At 45.2% G+C, this 24,145-nt stretch overlaps 1 protein-coding gene across 2 annotated transcripts in view; it reads right to left on the bottom strand.

Annotated features, from left to right (window-relative positions):
- Nucleotides 1-11,576, bottom strand: part of LOC125430674 (parapinopsin-like) — a 49,400-nt gene extending 37,824 nt beyond the window's left edge. The window contains exons 1-3 of one of the 2 annotated variants that reach the window (XM_048492787.1): nt 11,436-11,576; nt 3,277-3,952; nt 750-1,075 (exon numbers count right to left, since the gene is read on the bottom strand). In XM_048492787.1, coding sequence (XP_048348744.1) covers nt 750-1,075; nt 3,277-3,613 — 663 coding nt within the window. In that variant the 5' untranslated portion in view covers nt 3,614-3,952; nt 11,436-11,576. Of the gene's footprint in view, nt 1-749; nt 1,076-3,276; nt 3,953-4,507; nt 4,605-11,435 lie in introns of those variants that run through there. The other variant, XM_048492788.1, reaches the window with a different exon arrangement.
- Between the last annotated feature and the right edge of the window lie 12,569 nt (nt 11,577-24,145).

Raw genomic sequence — 24,145 nt, 5'->3', positions numbered from 1 at the left:
TGAAGAGGGAGCACATTTGTTTTCTGCTGCTCCAGAGATTAGGACAAGGAGTAATGGATTCAAAGTACAGGAAAAGAGATTCCACCTAAACATTAAGAAGAACTTCCTGACAGTAAGGACTGTTCAATGGAATACACTGCCTTGGAGTGAATTGGAGTATCCTTTGGAGGTTTTTAAACAGAGGCTGAATGGCTTTGATTGTGTATTTCTGCATGACAAGGGGTTGGACTTGATGGTCCTTGTGGTCTCTTTCAATTCTGTGATTCTATTCTATGATCTTCATGTGGAGAATGCTTTACTCCATATTCATGGACAATCTTTTTCCAGGGATAGATGTTAAATATTATGGACAAGGTACAGTTCAGAAGGATCCAAAGTGCAACTGAAATGGGAACAAGTAATAGTTCTCAGGGCCCACTTTCTGGCACAGGTCAGCCAAGTAAGAATAAAACCTCCCTCCCCCAAGCCTGGTGTCTCCAGTATTCATCTGTATGTCCAGAAGGATACAATGCTTTAAAGTACATTTAATTAGATGTTTGTTAGACAGTTTGAACAAACATGGAAAGGTGGGATGTGAATTTTCAATTAATTAAGTGTAACATATACAGTTAGGGGCCATGAAGCTCAGTTGAAATTATTTCCATGTAATATACATAGTATTGTAGACATATACGGTTGGGAACAAATTTGCCTGGAGATAGCATTCCATATCAATATACAATGTGCGATTAGCTTGTGACATCACTTACTTGTTTGACAGCATAGAAGAGGCATCCATAGCTGTATATCATGACCATTACTGGGATGACTAAGCAGAACATGAAGAGGCAGATGATGTAGGATACTGACTCTACTGATTCCGAGCTCCACTGAACTGAACAGCTGGTGCCTGCCCCCTCAATCCCATAGCTGCCCCAGCCAAAGAGGGGTGGCACGGTCCAAATCAGAGCATAGAACCAGGAACCACCAACTCCTAGCAGGACCTTCTGATAATCAGAGCCATGTTTCCTGGAGAGTGTGAGTGTTCTGTAACGTTCATAAGACAGAATGGCCAATGAAATCAGGGACACAATGCCTGAAACAAGCAATAACAGACAAACAAAAAAATCACACAGGAAGTCACTACGTATCTGACACAGAACAGAAAGTAAAACTTCTTCATGCACAATTAAAATGTCAATTAATATTTGCATTAATTGCCATGCAAAATAGTGTATTCAATTTCCATTTTGCCTAATTTCCATCTATAACCTTTGACCGCTTCAGAATTATTCACATTCAAGCAACCTCTGCAAAAGTTCCAGGGTCTGTCACAAAGAAAATAATTCCTATTTGGGACTATAAATAAAATGATGTTGGAATCCCTGGCAGGGGAGGAAGTGGGAAAGATGATGTTTAGCTGAATAACTGACTGTTTAGCTGAATAACATCTGATTGAGTTTGTTTCTTCTCTTTTGCAAGTTTTCCAAGCCTGCATGCGCCCAGAGACATGAGCCCTTGTGTGAGTCTGGAAACTAGCTGCTCTTGCTACTTTTACACAATCATGAAGGCTTCTATAGATACAAGGGTCCTGCCCTGATTGCTGCATTTGCAATATTTAACAGTAGTTTGAATACTGAATTATTAGTTCTTCCATCTGCAAAAAAGTTGCAGCAATACTTGATGAAGCAACAGCAGTAGCTATCATCTTTTTTAAAAAAAAATCTGTATGCAAAAAGAAATTTACATTCGTAACAAGTTTCATACCATCTTTCTCTCCAGTGAGGACCCAAACCAGTTTCCATTGTTCTCCCATCCTCTACCATGTGACAATGTGTCACTCAACATCTTTTCATGGCAGATTCGGTATATGAGTATTGCAGACATATGGAAGGTTGCTTCAAAGCTCTCTTATTATATACTGCCTATCATGAAGATAACCTGGTTCAGGTTTTCCAATTCCCTTCATTTTTGGCAAGTTGCATCATCATTCTGGAATTGGTGGCAAATATTTAAATATGTAGAATTATTTTCTGATTAACTAAGCCTGCCACAAACAGGAACCCTTGCCTTCCATTGCAAATAGCCCAGGTGGGTTATCTGGTTATTTCCCTGCCTTTCATTTTTGGCAACTCTCACAATCTGAAGCTGGTGAACAATTTTGAGTCTTGCTTTATTGGATGGAGAGGCCAATTCTGTTATTACTACAGATTCATGGTAACAGCAAGCCAAGTGATTTGTTTTGCACTGATTTGATTTGGATCAGGGCCATATGGGATGCCCACAGTCTTAATATGTAAAGAGAAGGCTTTGGACAAATGAAGTTTCCCTCTGCATTATGTACCAAGGTATGATGAAGTTGTTAAAGCTCAGTGCTAACAGAGTAACATCGTTTCTAGCATAAAGCTATTTTCACTCTGTGTAAAGAACAACCTTCAAAAGCTGAAGTTTCGCTATACTTATAGTAAGTCCAAGGCACGCAACAAACCAAAGGGAACAACATGTAATCTGGGAACAATGTATCAACAGATTTACACAGACAAAAGTATTTCGCTTGATGGAAAAGGATTACATAAAGTACAGCAACTTGTGAAGCTATAAAGAAGTGGCCATCCGATTGCTTAACTATAAAGCAAATCTCTGTTCAGCTCATGATTAAAAAAAAGAATTCAGTTGATAATGGACTGGCTTGATAGCACTGTTTTGATGGTCACAATGAATTTAGTTTTGCATATTCTTTTGCATCACACTGACCTCGGTCATTTTCCTCATAGTGCGGCAACTATACAACTGGAACTTGGGCAAAAGGAAAAATTATCTCTCAGGTCTGGGTCTGCCAGCATATATCTAGTTCTAAGCAGGTATACACCTATAATCAGTGGTGGGATTCAGCAGGTTCGCACCAGTTCGGCAGAACCAGTTGCTAAACTGGCGCTTGTAAACAACTGGTTGTTAAATTATTTGAGTCCCACCACCGGAACTAGTTGTTAAATTATTTGAATCCCTCCACTGCCTATAATACTTGTGCACAATAAAGTTGCATGGTTGAATTTGGTGGGAGAACAGGCTTATATTTACCTAGAAAAGTACAATGATAAACAAAACCGTCCTAAACAGAGTTATGTCCTTCTAAGCCCAGTGATTTCAATCAACTCGGAAGGCATAACTTTATTTGAACTGCACTGCTAATTGACCCAACAAGCATCTTCACAGCATACAATCCTATGAAGTGTTACAACGTTACATGAAGCATCAGCGTTATAACAGCAGTGAAATTTTAAAATGTTGAATCCTTACCAAAGCAAGAATTGACAAAGCCATACCATCGACAGCCATACTCCCCTCCAAGCCATTTGCCATAGATGTTGGATGCAAAACTGATGGTGGTGCCAGAGATGCAGACAAGCATGTCGCTGAGACTGATGTTAAGCAGCATCATGTTCACAGGATTACGGAGAACTTTAAACTTGCAGAAGAGAATGAGGACGATCAAATTGTTCCAGAAGCCAAAAATCATTATTAGTCCAAGAAAAACCGCCACAATGATGTGCCCCTTTCTAGAGAGGCCAGTTCCCAACGCATCCGTAGATTTGTCCAGGTTGAATGTCCAGCTGGCATTCATTTCTGACATCATAGTGAGATAACAACGAAGAACCTCATTTTCAGGTTTATCACCGTCCGAAGATAGCTTTCTTGCCAGTCATGGTGGACCACCTGTTAAAACATTGGACTGCAAATTCCATAAACATATTGTGCCACTTTTTCTGCAACTGACGGTCAGTGTTAGACAGGCGATGCAGATAATCTGAAGGCTACTGTAAATTAGGCCATTGAAGTATGTTTTCATTACATCAAAGACGGTATCTTTCAAAACTGCAAGGAAGTGATTTCTCTTTTTCTCCTTCAGAGCCAAAAGATCTTCTCCTAACGGTGTGCTGTTGCCAAGTTACTCTCCCATGCCAGTTCTTCAATTCTACATGTAAGGAAAGGAGTGGATTATAATAAAAGCAGTAATTTTATACTAAGGGATTATATTTAGTACCTTTTCTCTGTAATTATATTTATCATCCTTATATATCCTTCCACACTGAAGGCAAAACTACACTATTCTGGGAGAAAAGGGTTTTTGAAATAATAGATCTGAGTCACAATGCAAACAAGGAAGCGTTTAACCCTTATTCTCCATAGAGTTTTGCTAATAACAACCATCTTCTCTCCCCTGCATGATTAGCATGGAAGAAAACAGAAACAGATAACCTGTCTTCTTTACTTTTCAGGGAAAATAAAATTGCAGGGTAAAATAGTAGTTATAGTATCAAATTTTGATAGGGAGACTCAAATTTGAATCCTCACTCTGCCATGGGCGCTTGCTGGGTGACCTTGAGCCAGTTAAAGACTTTCAATCTAACTTCCTGCTCAAGGTTGTTGTTGCAAGGACAAAATGAAGGCGAAGATAATGGTGTAAGCCACTTTGAATCCCCAATGTGGAGAAAGGTGGAGTGTAAAGGAAGTAAATAAATAAATGAACCTGCTCAGGAAAGGAGGACTACCGGTAAATCTCTTCCCCAGAATCACAACCTTAGACCAAACTGGATCTCTCAGCCAATCATAGATCTCAATGGTACATCCAATTTTGTTCCCAAAAACAGGAGAAAAAAAACGTTTTTAAAAGGTTTGACAATCGAAAGCAAAACAAAAATACAGCCTCTCCAAAGCTGAAGTTCATAAGCTTACATTATAAATGTGAGTTTCCTTGATCACAGTGTTGCCATACGTTACACCACTATGTTTATAATTTTACAAACAATTCCAATTATTTTTTTCTAATATGATATAAGACAACCACACACACTTCATACAAGTTATAATGGCTTAATAGTATCTCAGACTACAAACCAACCTAATACATTCTGCGTAATATCCAATAACATTTAGAGAGAAAAAATTAAACTCTTGAACTCTTATTCTAGACTAATCTTCTAGCTGTTAAAAAAGACAGGCAGCTGGAACAATGCCCCTAATCTCTTCTTCAATTTAAGGCGCCCATCTGCAAAACACCAGTTTTTATCATTCTTCCTCACTTAACTGTCAGTTGTAATCTTTGGACTGGGATGAAGCTCCCAAAAGCCTTCTGAGCAGAAAAACATTATTGCTATGCATACATCAGTAGCCTCATACTTCTCAGTCATGCATAGATATGACCACAGCACTGTGACAAACACTGCTAATGTATGCCAAGCAACTGTTATTACTATAACATGTAATGTGCATATGTTGCTTCTCAGTTAATTTATGCTGCAGTTTTTAGGTTCCCTTGTGTAGACTATGTGAGTCACAAACAAGGCTGCCACAATCGCATGATGACAACGTAGCCTGAAATACTATTGCTTTAACAAAATATGTCATTATCTTAAAAAAAAAGAATTGTTCCTCTTTAAATATTATACACATTAATTCAAGTTGTAATCTTTATAATATTTATCAACAGAAACTGAATTATTAAGTATTGCAGCAAGTAGTCTTGATGGGGAAAACAAAATTTAGTCACACCCCACATTTTCAGCAAAATTGATGTAACCACAGACTTATTACCCAGTGTTACTGAACAGTATCTGTATAAAACTATCCATAACCATTCACATCTTAAATGACTTTCAAGAAGTTAGTTGGTAATTAATCATAACATGAACTAAATGCACCATGTTCTTTAATACAGTTTTCACACTGATCTTCCTCAATAATTGGAATAGGTAATTAATCCTGATTTTTCTGGTGCCTTGCTGGTGCTTTTTCCATTTGATATGGGAAGTCAAATAGGGAAAAGAGGGGGGGAAAGAGCAAGCAGGTAAGTGACATGGTCCTTCGACCCACTAGTAGAGAATATATTGATCTTGTTAGTAAGGAGAATTGCAGTAACAGATTTCTTGGAAGGAACCGCATTTCCAGCACTCTTTGTAACATTCTTCGTCTCAATGGCCTGGGAAAGGCTTTATAGATTACACAAAACCTAGAGATCACACACAATGAATAATGCATTCTCAATCCACTTGCAGTGCACTTTAGTGATTGTCAGCAAGTGCAGTTTTTGAAATTTCACTCAGTGGCTTTTTTTGTGCATTTAATGTTTTTAGTGTGGCTGTGGACTTCAAAGTGGGGTTTCCCTGTGGTTTACCATTCAAAAAGGAAGTCTTCTGTTGCAAAGCACCCCTAGATGAGCCAATCCAATCCACCCACTGCTGCCTTGCTTGTTTCTGTGCAATGCCCCTCTTGGCACCCCTCCCCTCCCCATCTTTGGTCTAGCATTATTTCACTGGATTAAAGACAGATACATAGATCTACACTGCTAATGCTTTTTAAAAAGTCCTTCAGATTGCTCTTAATGTAATGGTGCAGCTGGTGGAACTATTGCCTGCTCACTACCTACTTGGTTCCATTGTTTGCTACCTTTTTTTCTGTTGTTTGTTGACCTCTTTTTGCTTTTTTCAAATGACTTTGCTTTCCTGGCACGGTCCTTTGCTGTATCTATCACCAACCAGTCACATGGTGGATGGGGGTGTTCTGTATTTAAACAGTGTCACTACCCAGGCCACCAACCTTATGGAGTGGCTGAGGAGTGCAGTGCCAAGATGGTGAGCCCATCCATTGCATTTGTTAGAGTCATCCATAAGAACAGCATTTTGGCCTGGGAAAACCCTCACCAGCATCAGCTATGCAAAAAAACCTTGCCGCAACTTACTCTAGAGACCAGAGAAAGACAATGCTTCTAGCAAGGGAAGGCTGTTCCCAGCTCCCACCCTGAGTCATAAACCTCTGCAGAAACAAAGGATATGCTAAAGTTTAAACTCATTCATCAAGGAAGTTCCTGCTGAACATTTGTATTGCATGCTAATTTTATTTCTAGCTTCCTGACTAATCCTTCCAAAGGACCACCTCCCCCGAGACTGGCTTTGTCCTAATCCTGACTCTGATATTAAAATCAGTTTCAACCTAAAACATTAATTTCATGCTGGCACTCCCTAACTTGGACATCAAGTCTATGTGTCAGCCATTAGTCACCACTTAACTTAAGATCTCCTTTTGTCTCCTCTCAGGACAGGCTAGCCTTGCCTTTGTCCTGGGAGATCAGGGTCACTTACCATACCCTGAGGATCTTTTCTCCACTATAGCTAGCTCATTGTTCAGCGTTTCTGGACTAAACCTCTGGTCAAGTTGCGTTGTGCCCAGTGTACTCTGAGCTTGGTTCAGTTACATTGCCTGCTGGCTTCCAACTTCCATCTTCTGCCGGAGCTCAGAGTGGTTCTCAGAATTAAAGTCTCTTCAGGATGGTAAAGTATCACCTCTAAAAATCCCAGAAACTCTCTACCTATCTCCAAATCTATCCCCTCAACACTATACAGGGGCGGAGCGAGGCGGAACTTCGCCCGGGGCACACGTATGCCCTGCACCCCTGCCATAGTCCTTTAGACTTGTAAAAAAAGAAAGAAAGAAAGAAACCCTTCTGAACAATCTCAAATGGTGAAACTAGGATGGGTAAAGGCAGGGAAAAGCAAAAAAAAAAAACCCGGAAAGAGAGAGTAACACATGACATCACCTTCGCTTTCCCTGTGAAGGGGGGGCGGGGAGCCACACTTTTCCTGCTTTTGGAAACTGAAGGGATTCTCTCATCTGCTGTACTGTGAGATTGGGAGCCAGGAAAATGTGTGTGTGGTTGCAAATATGGTTCGAAGGTAATGTTCCCGTACTGCGGAGCAGATCATACTGCACAAATAGCCAGTAAAACCTAGTTGCTTGGTGCACTGAAAGTGGACTAAAAGAGCATTATGAAGCAGATGTGAAAGATTCCCAAGTATTTATTTTGAAAGTCTGTGCCTTTATGCTAATGCAATTGTAAGTATGCAACTTATTTGTGAGAGAATCCCTCTACTGTGGCTCCTAAGGGCTAGCACTGCCCATTCTGCACCACGTTGCCTTCTTTGGGTGCCTACTGACTCCTTCCAAATGTGTCCCACTGCCATTTTAAAGGCTTCCTGATATTTTGGAGAGCTTCAGTAACTTTTCAGCCATGTTTCATCTGCCTTTACTGTGAAGTCAAGAATCTCACTATGTTTGCTATACAATTAAAAACATTAAGTGTCCTTTCACACACTGAATCAATTGTAATCCATTGTTGTCCCAATTTCAATTAAAGTACAATTGGAATCGAGATTTTATACAGCACATTTAAATCTGTTAATGAGCCATGTCTGAAGCACTCTGAAACATTTCAAATTGTACCACTCCAGCTATCACACATGCACCTTTTTCACAGCATGTTCTTTTCATCTTTTTAAAGACTAAACTTTTCTGCGATAGCACTCAACCAACATAGCAATTCAGCGCTTGCAGCTTTCATCTGAATAATATCAATTTAGCATTGAATTGCTATATTGGTCTAGTGTTATAGCACTTCTTTAAAAAAAATGAAATTAGATGCTAAAAAGGTAGAGGGGAGGGAGCGACATTTTCAGAAGTGATGCAGGCATTTCAAACAAAACACTACAGCAATTCAGAAACACAAAAGGACCTGAAAGCAGGATTTTTTTTTAAAAAAAAAAGTTGAACCTTGCCTTGCAAATGGGACACAAGGGAGTCTGTCCCTTTTACAGTGGGGAATTAGCAAGAGCAGACTCTTGGCTTAGCAAAAGGTCAGGCAAACTCAGGGTCTTTATTGCCTATGTATACAAAAGAAAGAAAATCCACAGGAGAGCAAATAAAGTTTGATAATTTTATTTAGGGATAACTGAGGTAACAAGCATTCAATAATCAAAATAACAGAACACACAGAGAGTCCTAAAATATAAGCAGCAGTGAGTGGATAGGTTTGGAATATATATGAAGGGAATTGGGGTGTAAGGGTTATAGTCACTTGATTCTGGAGCAGAATGGTTCGATGAACAGAGCTGAGCAGCTCGCACTTAGCTCTGGTAGAAGAAAGAACAACACATTGTGGGATAATATCAACAGGCAGAGAGGTATCCAGAGATATTGACAATGGCAACTGGGAGAGGGGGCTTCTTATAGGGAAAAAGGGGCCCTAAGGTTATGCAGAATAGGCCTTAAACTGCCAGGACAAAGAGGAGTCCTGCCTTTTTGGGGAAAGACTAGAGACAGATATCAACCTTTATGGTTTGAATCGTTAGTCTAATGGTTGACGCATTAGCTTGATGGTACAAGTTTGGGAATGCCTGGAGAGGAAACTAATGAAATTTAAGTTTCTACAACAATGACAATGTAAATGAGGTGGTCGCTACAGAGGTTAGTCAGGGGAAGAAGTTCTTAGGTCAATACATCACTTGGTGAAATATGAAAGTCAACATATTTTTTATCTTTAATTGGTTACCAAACAGAACTGTTTCTTCCTATCCATCTGAAATCTGGCAGAAATATGGTTGTGTGCTACAAATATTGCAAATTGCACCTATTTGAGGTAAGAAATAAAGTCACACCATAAATATAGCCAACATAACACAAGGAAATGACCATATGAAATGATAAGAAGAATGATCACAAAATAAACATAAACTAGAAACAATACCAATAGAATTTTGGTGTGCATCTTCAGTAGAATCATAGAGTTGGAAGAGACCACAAGGGCCATCAAATCCAACCCCCTGCCATGCAGAAACACACAATCAAAGCACTCCCGACATATGTTCATCGAGCCTCTGTTTAAAAACCTCCAAAGAAGGAGACTCCACCACTCTCCGAGGCAGTGAATTCAACTGTCGAACAGCCCTGACAGTCAGAAAGTTCTTCCTAATGTTTAGGTGGAATCCCTTTTCCTGCATCTTGAACCCACTACTCCATGTCCTAGTAGTGTCTGAGGCAGTATGCTAAATGCCTAACTACGCAAGCATATCTAACAAATTATGAGCTGACATTTTTTTCTAAGAAAGGTGGCATTTGGCATGGAGAAGTAGTGGGGGAAAACTTCACCACTTCTCTGGTTCCTTCCCAAAACTGTTTTGCTTAAAAATGGAAGCTTGAGGAAGGGTGGGGTGTAGGGTAGAGTGAGGTATTATATGTAATGTGCAGGTAGGTCCAGACTTTGCTTATGGATTAACCAGAAAGAATAAAAACAGAAAGGTTATCTACACTAATAGAAATTTTAATCCAGTTTGATTAGTGAATTTTTTAAAAAAATCATTTTTAATAAGAGTTCTCTACCATTACACATTTACACATTCTGGTCCAAACACAGACTACTACACACACTTTTTTTTTACACCAAATATGTCTCTAAACCTCACTTGGGCGACACTGGGGAAAGACGCTAGCTGTGCTGCTACGAAACCTCACTGAAGACACACTCTGCCATTTAAATCATTGTGGATCAACCAAAATCCAAATTGCTAGAGTGTGGTGGAGTCTCCTTCTTTGGAGGGTTTTAAACTGAGGCGGGATGGCTATCCTTCAGGAGTGCTTTGATTGTGCATTCCTGCATGGCAGGGGGTTGGATCTGATGGCCCTGTGGTCTCTTCCAATGCTATGATTCTATGAATCCAGGTGTAAAGATTATCAACACTTATTCCAGCACAAATTTTCATGAGTCACAGCAGCTCACTTCTTTAGCTGCTTAGGAGTACCTATCAAAAACAGTTCCTATTTCAAGGAAAATCACATAAAAATGTAGCAGCTTTGGATGGACAGTCCACTAGTTCTCCCGTTTAATTTTACCTCTGGGTAGATAAACTAAAATTCCTGTACACAGGAGAACCAATACCACACACTAGTGCCTAATATATTTACAGTTAAATCCACTTCACATGAATGGTTTTTGCCCATATGTTCGCAAGGATGCATTCTGAAAAACAAGCCAATTCAGTTTGAATTACATGCTGGTAGTCCCTAATTTCACCCAAGCTCATGAAGGGATGACAAAATCCTTCCAGCCTGGAAGGGCACTGTTTTCAAATTTCTGCACTGTTTATTGGAGGTCCCATCCTGTTGATAGTACTGACTTTACACTGTGCAATCTGCCTTGAGTCTCAAAGAGAAAAGTAGGCTATTAATAAACAAATAAATAGGTGCAAAATTACACCTTGCCAAAGCAGTCCAACAAACTAGAATATATAGACCCAAACGGAAATGCTTAAGATTGCCTTTATAAGTCCTGAAAAAGGCATTCACATTTATGCACCGACAAAACTGTCCTCGAGCTGGATCTCAGCACTAGAAGCAGGGAGACTGAAGTTTTGTGCCAGCAGGTCACTGCCTGCAGCCACCCCCTCCTATTTCTCCAGAAGTTTCATGCCCAATCTGCAGAATCCCTGCAGAACCCCTTTTTCTGTCAAACGCCCGTCGACGTCCCGCACCCACGCCAGAGGGCACAACCAGTGGCGCCAGGATAACCTCAGCCTTGCCCACCCTGCCTTGAGGCTTTCTTTTACTCTCAATGCTCCTCTCCAACAACTCACCCCCGGCGGCGCTCTAGGCGTGCCGTGACACACCTGCAGAAAACCACTTTAAGAAGACGTGCCCCAGTTTCGTCTGCCCCGGCTTGCAAAGCTTCGAAGGCACGTCGCTTCTACATCTGGTTCCCCGCGGTCCTGGAGGTGCGGCTGCCACCTCTTGCGTTCAGATGCCGCCGTCCCGTTTTGCCGCCCTACCCAAAGCAGCCCCAACTTGCAACTCTTCGGGCCAGGCTCTCCGCTCGCCTGCGGTAAACTCCTCCCCGCCGACAGGTGGCCGGCTCCTCTGGGCGCTCGGCCGGGGCCAGCGCGGCTTGGCTGCAGGCAGCGCACTGGCACCTCTGCCCGAGGAATCTCTGTTGGCCGCGGACGGGATGGCTGAGCCCTGGCGCTTGCTTGCAATGCTGGCTGCTGAGACTCCGGCTGGAAACTGAAAGGAGATAAGTGGGCGCCTCTGACTCTGTGCAGAATAAGCCGGGAAGCTTGTTCCCAGGGCATCAGCTGCCCGCGAGCTGACTGTCATCATTATTTATTTATTGCATTTATACCCCGCCCTACACTGGCGTCCCAGGGCGGCTTCCACAATGGGGTTAAAAGTCCGTTGAAAAATACAATCCTAAAACATAAAACATTAACATTAAAAACCAACATCCTTTGGATGTTAAAAACAGTCAATAAAAACACCATTAAAAATTCCCACCCCACCCTCCCTGCACCCTTCAGCTGGCATCGATGTGGGGGATCCTGGGTGTCACACACTGAAGGCCAGTGAAAGGTTTTAACCAGGCGCCGAATTCCATAAAGTGTAGGAACCTGGCCAGGTGGATTCTCCCCCACCCTGAAACAGCATCACTTTCAAGGTTTAAACTGTGGACCTCAGATTCTCCCTTTAAATCCATGCCAAAGGGGGAGGATTTAAAAAGAGAATCTGGGGAAATTTGTGGGGTGCCTGCTGTCAGGGGTGCAATTGTTAAGCTAGCAGCACCAAACTTTCAGGGTATCTTTAGGAGACTCTTCTAATGATACCACCCAGGTTTGGTGAAGTTTGGTTTAGGGGGTCCAAAGTTACGGAGCCTCAAATGTGTAACCCTCATCTTTTATTAGCTCCCATTGGAAACAATGGGGGATGGGGGCACCCCCTTTGGGAGTCCATAGCTCTGGACTCCCTGGACCAAATTTCACAAAACCTGGATGGTATCAGTAAAAGACTCTCCTGATGCTACCACCCAGGTTTGGTGAAGTTTGGTTCAGGGGTCCAAAGTTATGGACCCTCAAAAGTGTAGCCCATCTTCTATTAGCTCCCACTGGAAACAATGGGGATGGGGTACCCCCTTTGGGAGCCCATAACTTTGGACCCCCTGAACTAAACCTCACCAAACCTGGGTAGTATCATCAGGAGGATCTCCCAACAAAACCTAACAACTGCTGCTAACCTAAAAACTGTGCCCCCTGCAGGCCAAAAACCAAAAACACTAAAAAATACCAAAAAACACAAACAGGGCAGAGCTTCTGACATGTAACGGGGGGGTGGGGGTGGGGGGGTGGGGTTGAACCCAAGAACCCCCCCACCTTTACCTACATCCTTGCACCTGGCAAATTTCTTCAGGGAAGCTATTCCACAGCTTGGGCTTCCAGGTAACCTGGTGACATTTTCTTGACCTGAAAATGGCTGGGAGGGGGTGAGGGGGTCACTATTTAGCCTATTGGGGCATCCATGAGTGCACGCATGGACTTCCTCCCAGGATCGAATTAAGATCTTTAGAGGCCCTAAGCACTGAAAAGATTATGGTACACCCATATACTGTAAGTGTAATTCAAAATAAAAACAGCAGTAAACCATACAATATATAATGTATTGTCGAAGGCTTTCACGGCCGGAATCACTTGCTGTGTGGTTTCCGGGCTGTATGGCCGTGTTCTAGCAGCATTCTCTCCTGACGTTTCGCCTGCGTCTGTGGCTGGCATCTTCAGAGAAAATTCTAAGAAACCCTCTAAGAAAATTCTAAGAAAATTCAACAGATGCTACGTTCAACAAAGGATAAGAGGGATCCTTTAGCTACTGCAGGAGTCTATCGCATACCATGCAGCTGTGGACAAGTCTACATAGGAACCACCAAACGCCATGCCATTTTGCACACGACACGATCAAAGAACACTCGGAAGGCACTTGCAGACTTATTCTCAGCCAGAAAAACTCAGCAATAGCAGAAACACATGGCGATAAACCAAACCCTGGACATAGAATATTATTCTGAAAAAAAACAGAAATTCTGGACCACTCTGAAAGCCACTACGCCAAAGGACGTTCACAACAGAGAAGCAAATTGAAATCCATAAGCACATGGACAATTTTAACAGGAAGGAAGAAACTATGAAAATGAACAGAACTTGGCTGCCAGTGTTGAAAAATACTAGGGTCAAGACTGTGTCAAACCAGCTCCACACAAACACAGGATGACCATAGACAAAAGAAACAAAGGCCAGGATACTTCTATTCAGATGTCTCCCACTCAAAGTGTACCTTGCTATCTACATAGGGTTACTTCCCAGGCTATAGTCTTCTTCATTGTTACTCATACTTCTATCTCAGATGCCCTCAACTATTGACCTGGTTGTCAGCTTCTTTGTTACTCACAGACAAGGTTTCCCCACCCACCCTGGACACTCCAACAGATATATACTCCACTTGCTTTCCCAACATCAGATCCTCTGAAGATGCCAGCCACAGACGCAGGCGAAACGTCAGGAGAGAATGCTGCTAGAACACGGCCATACAGCCCGGAAACCACACAGCACCCATACAATATATACATTCTAATTAATATTGTTATTTATATGAAACAAAATACCAATTATTCCATGGCTTTCTTGCCTTGAAGATACATAGCATTTTAACTTCTATGACTCAAACATGCAAAATAATGTTAAGTTTTGCTTATTTATAACATAATTATATTAAAATTATTTTTTTCCATTTATTGTGGAGGCCCCTTTTATGGGCTTTGGTTCAGCTGCAACATTGCACCATGATCCATTGTAAATCCAGGACTGGGGGGAGGTGGGGAAACTGCATGGGGCCCTTTTTACTTGAGGCCCTAAGCATGGGCTTATTTCATGTAATGGTTAATCCAGGGCTGCTTAGTAGTGTCCCCTGGGAACATTTCAAACTGGGAAGATGCTGAGGGGAGGGGAAGGCAGGTCAGGAGAAATGGTCACATCTGTATTAGTCCAGCTAAAATCATAAGAAAAGCCCTGCTGAATCAGACCAACAAGGCCCAACAAGTCCAGCAATCTGTTCACACGGTGTGGTGACCAACCAGATGCCTGTAGGAAGCCCGATCATGATAACTTGAGCAGGATTATACTGCCTGAGTTCCATTGCAGCTAATATAATAGGTGCTCCTCTGATACTGGAGAGACAGTTTAAATATTAGCCTTTTGCCATTACATAATTTTAAAGCAGTAGGCTGTTTCCTGATATGCCATCTGAGTATCTAAGAATAACTTGGGGAAAGTTTCATAACATATGTTTTTACCACTCTTCCACTGTTTCCAAGCTAAGATAAAAGCTTAAGATGGCCCCTTTGAGTTTCAAAGCAATCTAACTTACCTAGTCTCAGCATTGTCAAATGTGAGCAGGGAATCTCACTCCCCTTTGAGATCCTTTTCTTGATTGGTTTACACAGATTAAGGAGTCACCAGCACAAGTCCATGCAAGATCTACTAATAGCATCAAGACCAGTGATAGACTAGGGACCATCTTGCAGCCTCTCGTCTCGTATCTGCTGCTTTGTTACTTATGTAGAATTAAACATCTTATACCCTGCCTTCCTTCACTTCTGTAATTATATGTTAGGAAATTAGCTTTGTTATTTTAGTTGCACCTGCTTATTCTGTGCTTATGCTTAAGCCTGAGCTATTTTTTAAAATCTAGTCTGTTATTATTGGTGTGTGTAACTGTTTATATAAGAGTTCAAATTCAGTCTTGGTCAAACTATCACAAACCCAGATTTGGGTACAGGGGAAATAAATCTTCCTTGCAACAATGTTTTGGGGTGGAGCCCTAGTCTTTGACAAGACCGAAGCCTTTTCTCCGCACCACTATCACAGTTCTGAATTGGGTACCATTCATGTGGGAACTGAGAAGAATTCACAACTGATGTCTTAACACAGAGCTCAGTAATGTGTGAACAAAGGATTACCAAAGGCAAATGTCTCCCAGAGATACAAGGGGGTGCAGGTAGGGAAGGAGAAGGCTACCACAATCCACTTTACCAGGAATGTGTACAAAAGTGACAGTCATTTGCGTAAAAGAACCTCACTAAACCCTCTGCGGTCTTGATGGGTGTTGTGATGCAAGAAGACATCCATTTCCAATGAAAGCTACGTGCTTAGTAAGTTGTGGTTTGTTTTCTAATGCCGCAAACAGACAGAACATTACTTTTGTTTAGGTTCCCTTTCCTTTTCTACCTGCAAAGAATAAAGACCTCATGTTGCCCAGATTCTCTAATCTTATTAATTTGGCAACCTAGAGAGATCAAAGCATTTTTCTCCAGCTCTAAGATTCTTCAATTCCCAAGGACAGGGGCAGATCTAAGCAGGCTTCTCTGCTTGTTCATCTTTTTATTTATTCTCTGTCAGTAAGATTGTCCCTGCTTCTGAGAAACTGAAGGACTCAAATATGAATGCCAGAGGGTTTATTTATCAGACATTGAGCATTCCAACAAATTTATTAAATCTGCTTAAAATTGCCTAGTGGCCTTCTTACATTGGCAGCTTGCACTATTACAGAGGTAAGCCCTGATATACAAAGCAATGCAAGAACTCAGCTTGAGAAACATAAGAAAAAACTCAAATATGTGCCTGAGACTGTGCAGAGCTTTTCCTCCCCCCTCACCATAGCCAGCTATTACACATCTAGATCTGATGTGCACTGGTTATATATTTGTGCTTTCTATTTCCCCTTTTCAGAAACTTCTTTGGGAAGAGCAGGATGTAGAACAATGAGAGGATGTAGAACAATAATATTGACATATGCAAGGTATGTTCTAGAAAGAAGCAGTTTTTTTCCAATCAGAACTTCTATGTTTGCTACAGAAAGCTGGCAATATGCTCTGCCATCCTTTTAAGGTATTTGTATCTGCCATTGTGAGACACAACATGGTGCAGTGGTTAGAGTATGAGACTGAGACCCAGATTTATACTTTCAGTCTACCTACCTCAGTGCTGTTGTGAGGATAGCTGCTCGGGACCATTTTCTCTTTCCAGGGGAAGCCAATTATGATAGCCATGCTACAATGCTTTTACATTACATTATTTATTCATTTTTTAATTTTTTGCTTCTAGGAAGAATCTTTCACATTTCTAGTCTATTCCTAGTAGTTTCCTTTCTGCAGCTTCTGATCTGGTGGGCACAGCACATTTGCCTGACTGGGAGAAAATGTGTAGTGATAGTCAGCAAACACAATACATTAACTGACTTCTTTAGGTTAGGTAATCTCATTTGCTGCTGTTTTTAAATGATTTATATAAGTCTTCATGATTTGTTCTATTTCTGCAGTACAGTTATCACAATTTATCTGTAGACAATCCTCCCACCCACCCCTAAAATCTCTCTCTACAGAATTCCATGAGGTCAACATCTACTCAAGACAGAATGTGCTAACTTAAAGGTGTGGGGAAATGTTGCAGGAATATATACAGCATGGGTGTCAAACTCACGACTCTCCAGATGTTATGGGCTACAGTTCCCATCATCCTCTGCCAGCATGATGCTGGGAGGGGATGATGGGAACTGTAGTCCATAACATCTGGAGAGCCGCGAGTTTGACACTTGTGATATACAGTTTCTGTAGCAACAATAACAGCTGTTTCTTCTAGCATTTATATATTACAGATCTCACAGGTATGTATTTTAGCTCAAATTTAAGTCAGAAGGAGTTTAATTATACCTCATAAGGGTGTTCGTGTTTTCTGAGAGAAGATCAGCACAACCGTGGTAGGTGTTCTTTGGTGTGATTCATAGAAATGATCTTCCAGCATTCTGTTTAGCATGTACAGGAATCAGATAACTTTTCCAGGTAATTGCTTTATGTACAGTAAATGTCCATGCAGTTATTGCAGAAGATTTCAAATATCATCACAACTTGTTAAAAAAGGTCATTTACTAGGAACTCAAATCACAATCTATTATTGCTGGGAAAATGCAATGTTTGCCCAACAGGGATATTTATTATCATATTGAATACTGGGCAAAAGTGTTCTGATCATTTATTGGATGGTACACACAAAATCAGTGTTCATCATGACAAATTATTTTGTATGCTAAGATACCACAGGAGATCAACTAGCCACTGTGCCAAAGCAACTTTGTGACTTAATATACGTAGGTTTTTCTTAGCTTTGACAACAACTTCTATAAAATATTCTTTCTTTGTTGTTAAGTTAGACTGCAATTCTTTGTTGTGAATAGGGTTGAGTACTTGAAAAGAAATACCAAACACCAGCAAGGTTAACTCCATAAGAGTTGCCTCACACTTCTCAGAAGATGCAGGAGTAACCAATAGGTAGACAACAAGGCCTTCACTGGGCATGTTAAAGACCTTTTCAACATGTTCGAGTTACTCCTGATTTTCTTGGGAAATGGTGCACAGGTATTAGAATTGATTTGGCCAGAGTTCTTCTGCACCTTTGCCTCCTTGTGCATTTTACAGTTGTGGAGTCCGTTTATTTTCTTCTGCATGTGACTTAAATAATGAGAATTTTCAAAGGAGGGTGCTATCATTATCAGCTGTTGTCACAGAACCCCCGTATTTTTTTTAGAAAAGACCTAAAATATTGATACAATGTGGCAGTGTTGTAATGATAATTTAAGCAGAACATCTGAATTCCCAGCTTTCATTTTTTTTAAAATTTGCTTGTGGAGATATAAGGACAAAGGCATATCTCAGCAAGAAAAGGAGCTGGAGTATTTTATAAACGAAAGCTGGGAATTCTGGAAACCTGTTTAAACTCTCAGCATTATATCTGTAGTAGTGCACTGCCGACCCAGCAGCGCCATGGTAGAACGTTGGGACGCCAACGGACCTGCGGCCTTGCCGGTCGCATCGCACCCCCACTCCTCATCCCCCCATGAGTCACGGGTCATGAACTGTCTGGCTCAATCACCGGGCGCAGGGACAATGATCCTGCCCCCAGGTGAGGATTAGGCTCAGACGCGTACGCTTCCTCTCCGCACGTAGCCAGATGAGATCATGCATCACATGATGATCTCCCGACCTCCCGCCTCCCGTTCTCCCGGAACTCCCCCCGGTCCTCCCTCCTACACGCCCCCGATAGAGTAACAATAAAAGGTGCCAGGAACCGGCAGACGGGAGACTCGCTAGGAACACGGACCTCCGGTCTCCCGCTGCTGGCGATCTCCACCAGATGTTATCTCCGCGTCTCGTCTCGTTCTTCCGCTGACCGCGTGGGTCGACTACACGCTGGTGCCGAAACCCGGGAATCCTCGAACCTCCACCCTGCTCACCGTCGCCTGGGGAAGGGCCGCGATACCGAAGTCCGCTGGATCAGCGCATCCAGGGACCACCGTTTCGGTATCGCCTGTCCTCTGGATCGACGCATCCAGAGACACGCGTCCTAGGACACTCTCTCGTCCGACGGAACACCGGTGAGTATGGGAGCTTGCAAAAGCAGGGCTTATGACAAGCACGCTGATCTAACTGAAAGCGTTAAGCTTAAATGCGCAGGGTCCCCGTAAAGAGAAGGAGCTGCGCAAATTGGTTGAGGAGATTGACGCTCAGTGTCCATGGTACCCAGAGGGGGGGACATTGAATCTTAAGGACTGGGAAAACATCGGGCGACTCTTCGATAACAGAGCCTCGCTGCCGATGTCGCTGCTACTGACGTGGAGACAATGTTTTGTCGCCATCAGCCTGCAGACCTACGGCTCCCTTTCTGTAGGCCGCCCTCCTTTCGATCTTTCACCTTCAATTTCAACCCCGGAATTTCTATCCACTAAATTGGACGCCTGTCCTCCTTCTGCCCCCCTTGCTCCTTCACCCATTTCAAACTCTCCCGCACAAGCTCAGCCGCCTCCTCTCCCCTGCTCCGCCTTCACTTTCCGAAGCCACTGCACCTCCGCCAGCGCCACATAATGGCGCTGGTTTCAAAACTCTCGCAGAACGCATTAGCCACGATCTGCAGAAGAAAGAAACCCTGACGGAAGACGATGCCGCAGATTCTTGCATTGTGCCCCGCCCACTTCACAGATACTGAGGGGGAGGGTGGCGTCATTCGGCGGGTTGTCGAGTACCGCCCTTTAAGCTATAACATCCTCGCTGAGCTCCGCGAAAGCAATGCGGGACGTAGGGATGACTAGCCCCTACGCGGAGAGGCATGCTGGAAGCCATCGCAAGGAACCACCTAATGGTTCCAGACGACTGGAAGACCACCTTTCGCATGCTCCTGAGCCCTGCACAATTTGTGGTCTGGGAAAGTGAGTTCCGCCAGCAGTGCTTCAACAGAGCAGCCACCTCTGGCGGCGCCTACACCGCCGCACAGCTTTATGGCTTCGATGCTTTCGCCAACCCTAACGATCAGATTGTCCTGCCTGAGGCCACCCTTACGGTCGCCTCTGGAGTGCGCCTATAAGGCATTTGTTAAGGTCCCCAACGCCGCCAGCCAACCCAGAGTTTCTCCTCCATCCGCAAAAGCCCCAAGAGCCCTATGCCGAAGCTTTGTGAACAGGCTCCAGGAAGCGCTCAAGAGGCAGGTAGATAGCGAGGAGGCCCAAAACGAGCTCCTCATGCGCCTCGCAAAGGAGAACGCTTCCACGGAGTGCCGAGGGCAATCACGGGCCTGGGCAAAAAAATCCTGAACTGGCCGACATGCTTAAGGCTTGCCAGGACATCGGATCCTCCGCCCACCAAGCTAGCCTCCTCGCCGCAGCACTCTCCGCCGGCGGGAGGCAGTCTCAGGATGACTGCTTTAACTGCGGCAGATCCGGACACTTCCGAAGGGAGTGTAGGCAGCCCGGTGGGGGGGCCTACAACCCCGATGGAGGAGGGTCCCCCCAGGAGGAGAAGGCCACCCAAAACCCGGTGCCCACGCTGCCAAAAAGGCTTCCACTGGAGAAATGACTGCCCGCCGGGAAACTCCCGCCTCGGGCGCCTCCCCAGCCCAGGACCAAGGAGGAGAGTACTAGAGCAGACCCAAACACCAAGGCCCCTGCCAAAACCGCTCCCCCTCTCGTGGCATCTCGCCGCATGCACCCAGCCCATCTCCCTTTAAGTTCCCCCACAAGGTTCTTGTCGCCCCAACCCAGTACGACGAGCCCATCCCTACCGGGACTATTGGGCTGGTGCTGCCAAAGGCCTCTGCCGCTGAACAGGGACTGTTCATCGTCCCCGGAGTGATCGACTCCACGCACCAAGGACCCATCCATCTCCAAGTCTGGACAAACATCCCACAGGAGTTGCTCTGCCGGAGCCAGCTGGGCGCCAGCTGATTCTCTTGCCCCATGCGCAGCCCGCTGCCGACCCAATAAAGGCTACGAGCCCCAGCAGCCAACATGGCGCAGCCTACACCACCGGCGCAGCGGTGGGGACGCCTATCGGGAGCTCCCGCCCATACCTGGAGCTCGCCATAGAAGGATGTAAGTTCAAGGGCCTGGTGGACACCGGCGCTGATGTTACCGTCATCAGAGCAGCCGAGTGGCCCGACCAGTGGCCGACCGGAGGCTTGCCCGCACATCTGGGGTGGGGAGACAAACCGGGCGAGACGGAGCATCCGCCCGCTCACGGTCAACAGCCCAGGGCTCGAGCCGCAGCTCACAGTCCGCCCCATCGCCTTAGACAACCACATCAAACTCTGGGGAAGGTACCTCATGAGCAAGGCCAACACGACTTTGGTCTGGGACGGGTAAGGCCGTCACAGATCAGTGATCCCAACTGTGACTTCAGAAGTTCATTCTCTATCTCCGTGAAGGAAACTGTTTCCCTCTCCCCTCCTTTTCTCTTTCTGTTCTTTCGACCAGTAGAGGCGGGAGGGCCAATTGGCTGACTGGCCCTCCCTGGATTAAAATCTGGGCCCGTCCTGATACCGCAGCACTGTCAGACAGGCCCCAGTTTAAAAAGGGGCTGCCGCCATTATGCCCCTAATACCCAAACCCGCTTGTTATGGAGCTGCCCAGCCGCTTCGGCAACTTTATCAGTACCATGTTAAAGGCCAGAGCGCTCAGCCGAAACCGCCTCTTAAGGAGCGGTCTCGGCGGACGGCAATTCCCCAAGCTAATTCGGTCAAAGATTTTAGCACGATCCAGCTTCCTGCATTAGCCACCAAGGTCACGTAAGTGCAACTCCCTTGCAAAGAACCCCCCCTCTTTTTCCTTTGTGTGTGCGAGGAATCCGCCTCTAATTGCCTGATTGCTTCACTCCCCGGATGCACCCATCCCCCCAAAAGGTGCTTCCAAAGCCCCCTTTGTGTTGCTGGATTAAGCATGCATACCCACAATCCCCTCAGGACTCGCCTGTTCCTCTCGAGGCTCGGACCCTCGCCTTGACGCACCCTGATGACGCTCTGAAGCCAATTCCCACCAGGGTCGCCTACCTCCTGCCCTCCCTGTCAAACAACTAAAGAAAGAGGAGTAGGCGGCCCCAGGAGGATTGCATTAAAAGCAACCTTCACAGGCTGCACAACAAGCCGGCTGCCTCCTCATGCTAAATTCTAAACACTAAACTCGATCCCGATCTCCCGCCATCCGCTTTAGAACTGAGCCTGGCGGGACCTCGTCCCCCCCCCGTGAACCTGGGAAGAGGGGGGTGGGTTTCAGTCCCTCTACCTACGGGTTGCTGTGGGCTCCGATCCGCCTTGACAGGCCAACCCATGGAATGGCGCCAGGAGGAAACCAACCCCTATCCCGGAGATGGAACGCATATCCCTAGAGGATCCCGCCCAGCGATCTCAACAGGAACGCCGTCGCCAATGCCCAAAGACCCGAATGACCTGGGGAGACGTCAAGGCGACCACCAGCCAAGCCCTAGAGCTGCTGCGCCAGCAAGACCACCCCGAGACACCCGAGAACCTCTGTGCCGCTCTCTTTCGCGATCATCACCGCCAACTCGGCGGCCACCATCCTTTGCCTGCTCTGTGCTGCCTCCTGCCGATGGCGATCGCCACCCCTGACGAAGCCTTCCACCAGACCAACATCTGGGAGCAGTTTGCTGCCGCTGCCAACGCCTCATCCTTCTGCCTGGGCCAGTACTCTAGGAGTCGGGAGCCTGCTAAGCTCCTGCCTGCTCCCCGCCTGCAAGCTACCGGAGACTTCCTAGCGGAGTCTGGGCTAAGCCCCTTCATGAATGCCTCATCCATCAGGGTACTCTATGAGCCGACTGGGGACCCGTCGTCCAAACCCTCGCTGGCGCTCTCTCCCCTTGTCACCAAGACTGTCGCTAACCACGAATCTAACACCTGCGCCCGCATCACCGGCGCAGCCGCGGGGAACCGACCCGCCCATTCATCGGCCCGGCCAGTTAGAACTGCACGAACACGGAGGACATTCCCCATGTTCGGAAACATCCTGCTCCCCAGGGGCTGGTTCTGGACCTGCGGGGAGAGAACGTTTAATTATATCCCCGCCCGACTCTCTGCCGGAACTCTTTGTTGCCTCAGTCGTCTCACCATCGTCCTACCTCAGGCTCCACCCCGGGAGCCCGGACGCCGCCGCCTCCGCTCCGCTCTGCCTTCGACCCCTCCTGTCGGAGCGACGCGGTCGCCCTCTCGGGCGTGAGTTCGTCTCCCTCGCAGAACTTCCCTAGTGGGAGTCCCCGGACTCGGCTTCTTACAATGCTAAGACTATTGGCCGGCTGGCCTGTGCCCTTAAGCGTAAGTCCATCAACTCTACCTCCACCGCTCTGGATGCCCTGGCCTCCGAGCAGCAGGAACTTCGGTCAAGCGACCCTAGACAATCGTAGTCGCTATTGATTACTTGTTGTTGTTACATCACCAAGGTTGTGAGAATGTACATAATATGTGTTGTTTTAATCTTTCTGATAATTCCCAGTTGATTCACATGAAAGTGCATGAGCTGCAAGAAGTTGTATCTAATCTGAAGTATGATGTTTTGCCCCATTGGTGGTCAGCCCTCTGGAGCTGGCTGCCGGGAGGATGGTTGAGTGCTATTGTACAGCTCTGCATTGGTTTAATTGTGTGCCTCGTTATCGGATCTTGTTTCGTTCAATGCGTGTCTAATATTGCCTGTAACGTGTGTAAGAAACCCCTCAATTTCCCTTACCCCGGAGGCAAGTTCTAATGGTACACAAGCAGGTTGGTCAGCTTGACCAAACGGCGGAGGAGACAAAGCGTCTCTTTAAATCGCCTTAGCATTTCGGCCCCCTTTCTAAAATGTAAAGGAGGAGACGTAGTGATGCACTGCCGACCCAGCAGCGCCGTGGTAGAACGTTGGGACGCTTAACGGACCTGCGGCCTTGCCGGTCGTGATCGCGACCCCCCTACCTCATCCCCATGAGTCACGGGTCATGAACTGTCTGGCTCAATCACCGGGCGCAGGGACAATGATCCTGCCCCCAGGTGAGGATTAGGCTCAGACGCGTACGCTCCTCTCCGCACGTAGCCAGATGAGATCATGCATCACATGATGATCTCCCGACCTCCCGCCTCCCGTTCTCCCGGAACTCCCCCCGGTCCTCCCTCCTACA

This window comes from Sphaerodactylus townsendi, linkage group LG04, assembly GCF_021028975.2.
Source record: "Sphaerodactylus townsendi isolate TG3544 linkage group LG04, MPM_Stown_v2.3, whole genome shotgun sequence".
In the NCBI taxonomy this organism is placed as follows: Eukaryota; Metazoa; Chordata; class Lepidosauria; order Squamata; family Sphaerodactylidae; genus Sphaerodactylus; species Sphaerodactylus townsendi.
Note: the sequence above shows the minus strand (reverse complement) of the source record. Positions and strands in the feature narration are given on the sequence as shown.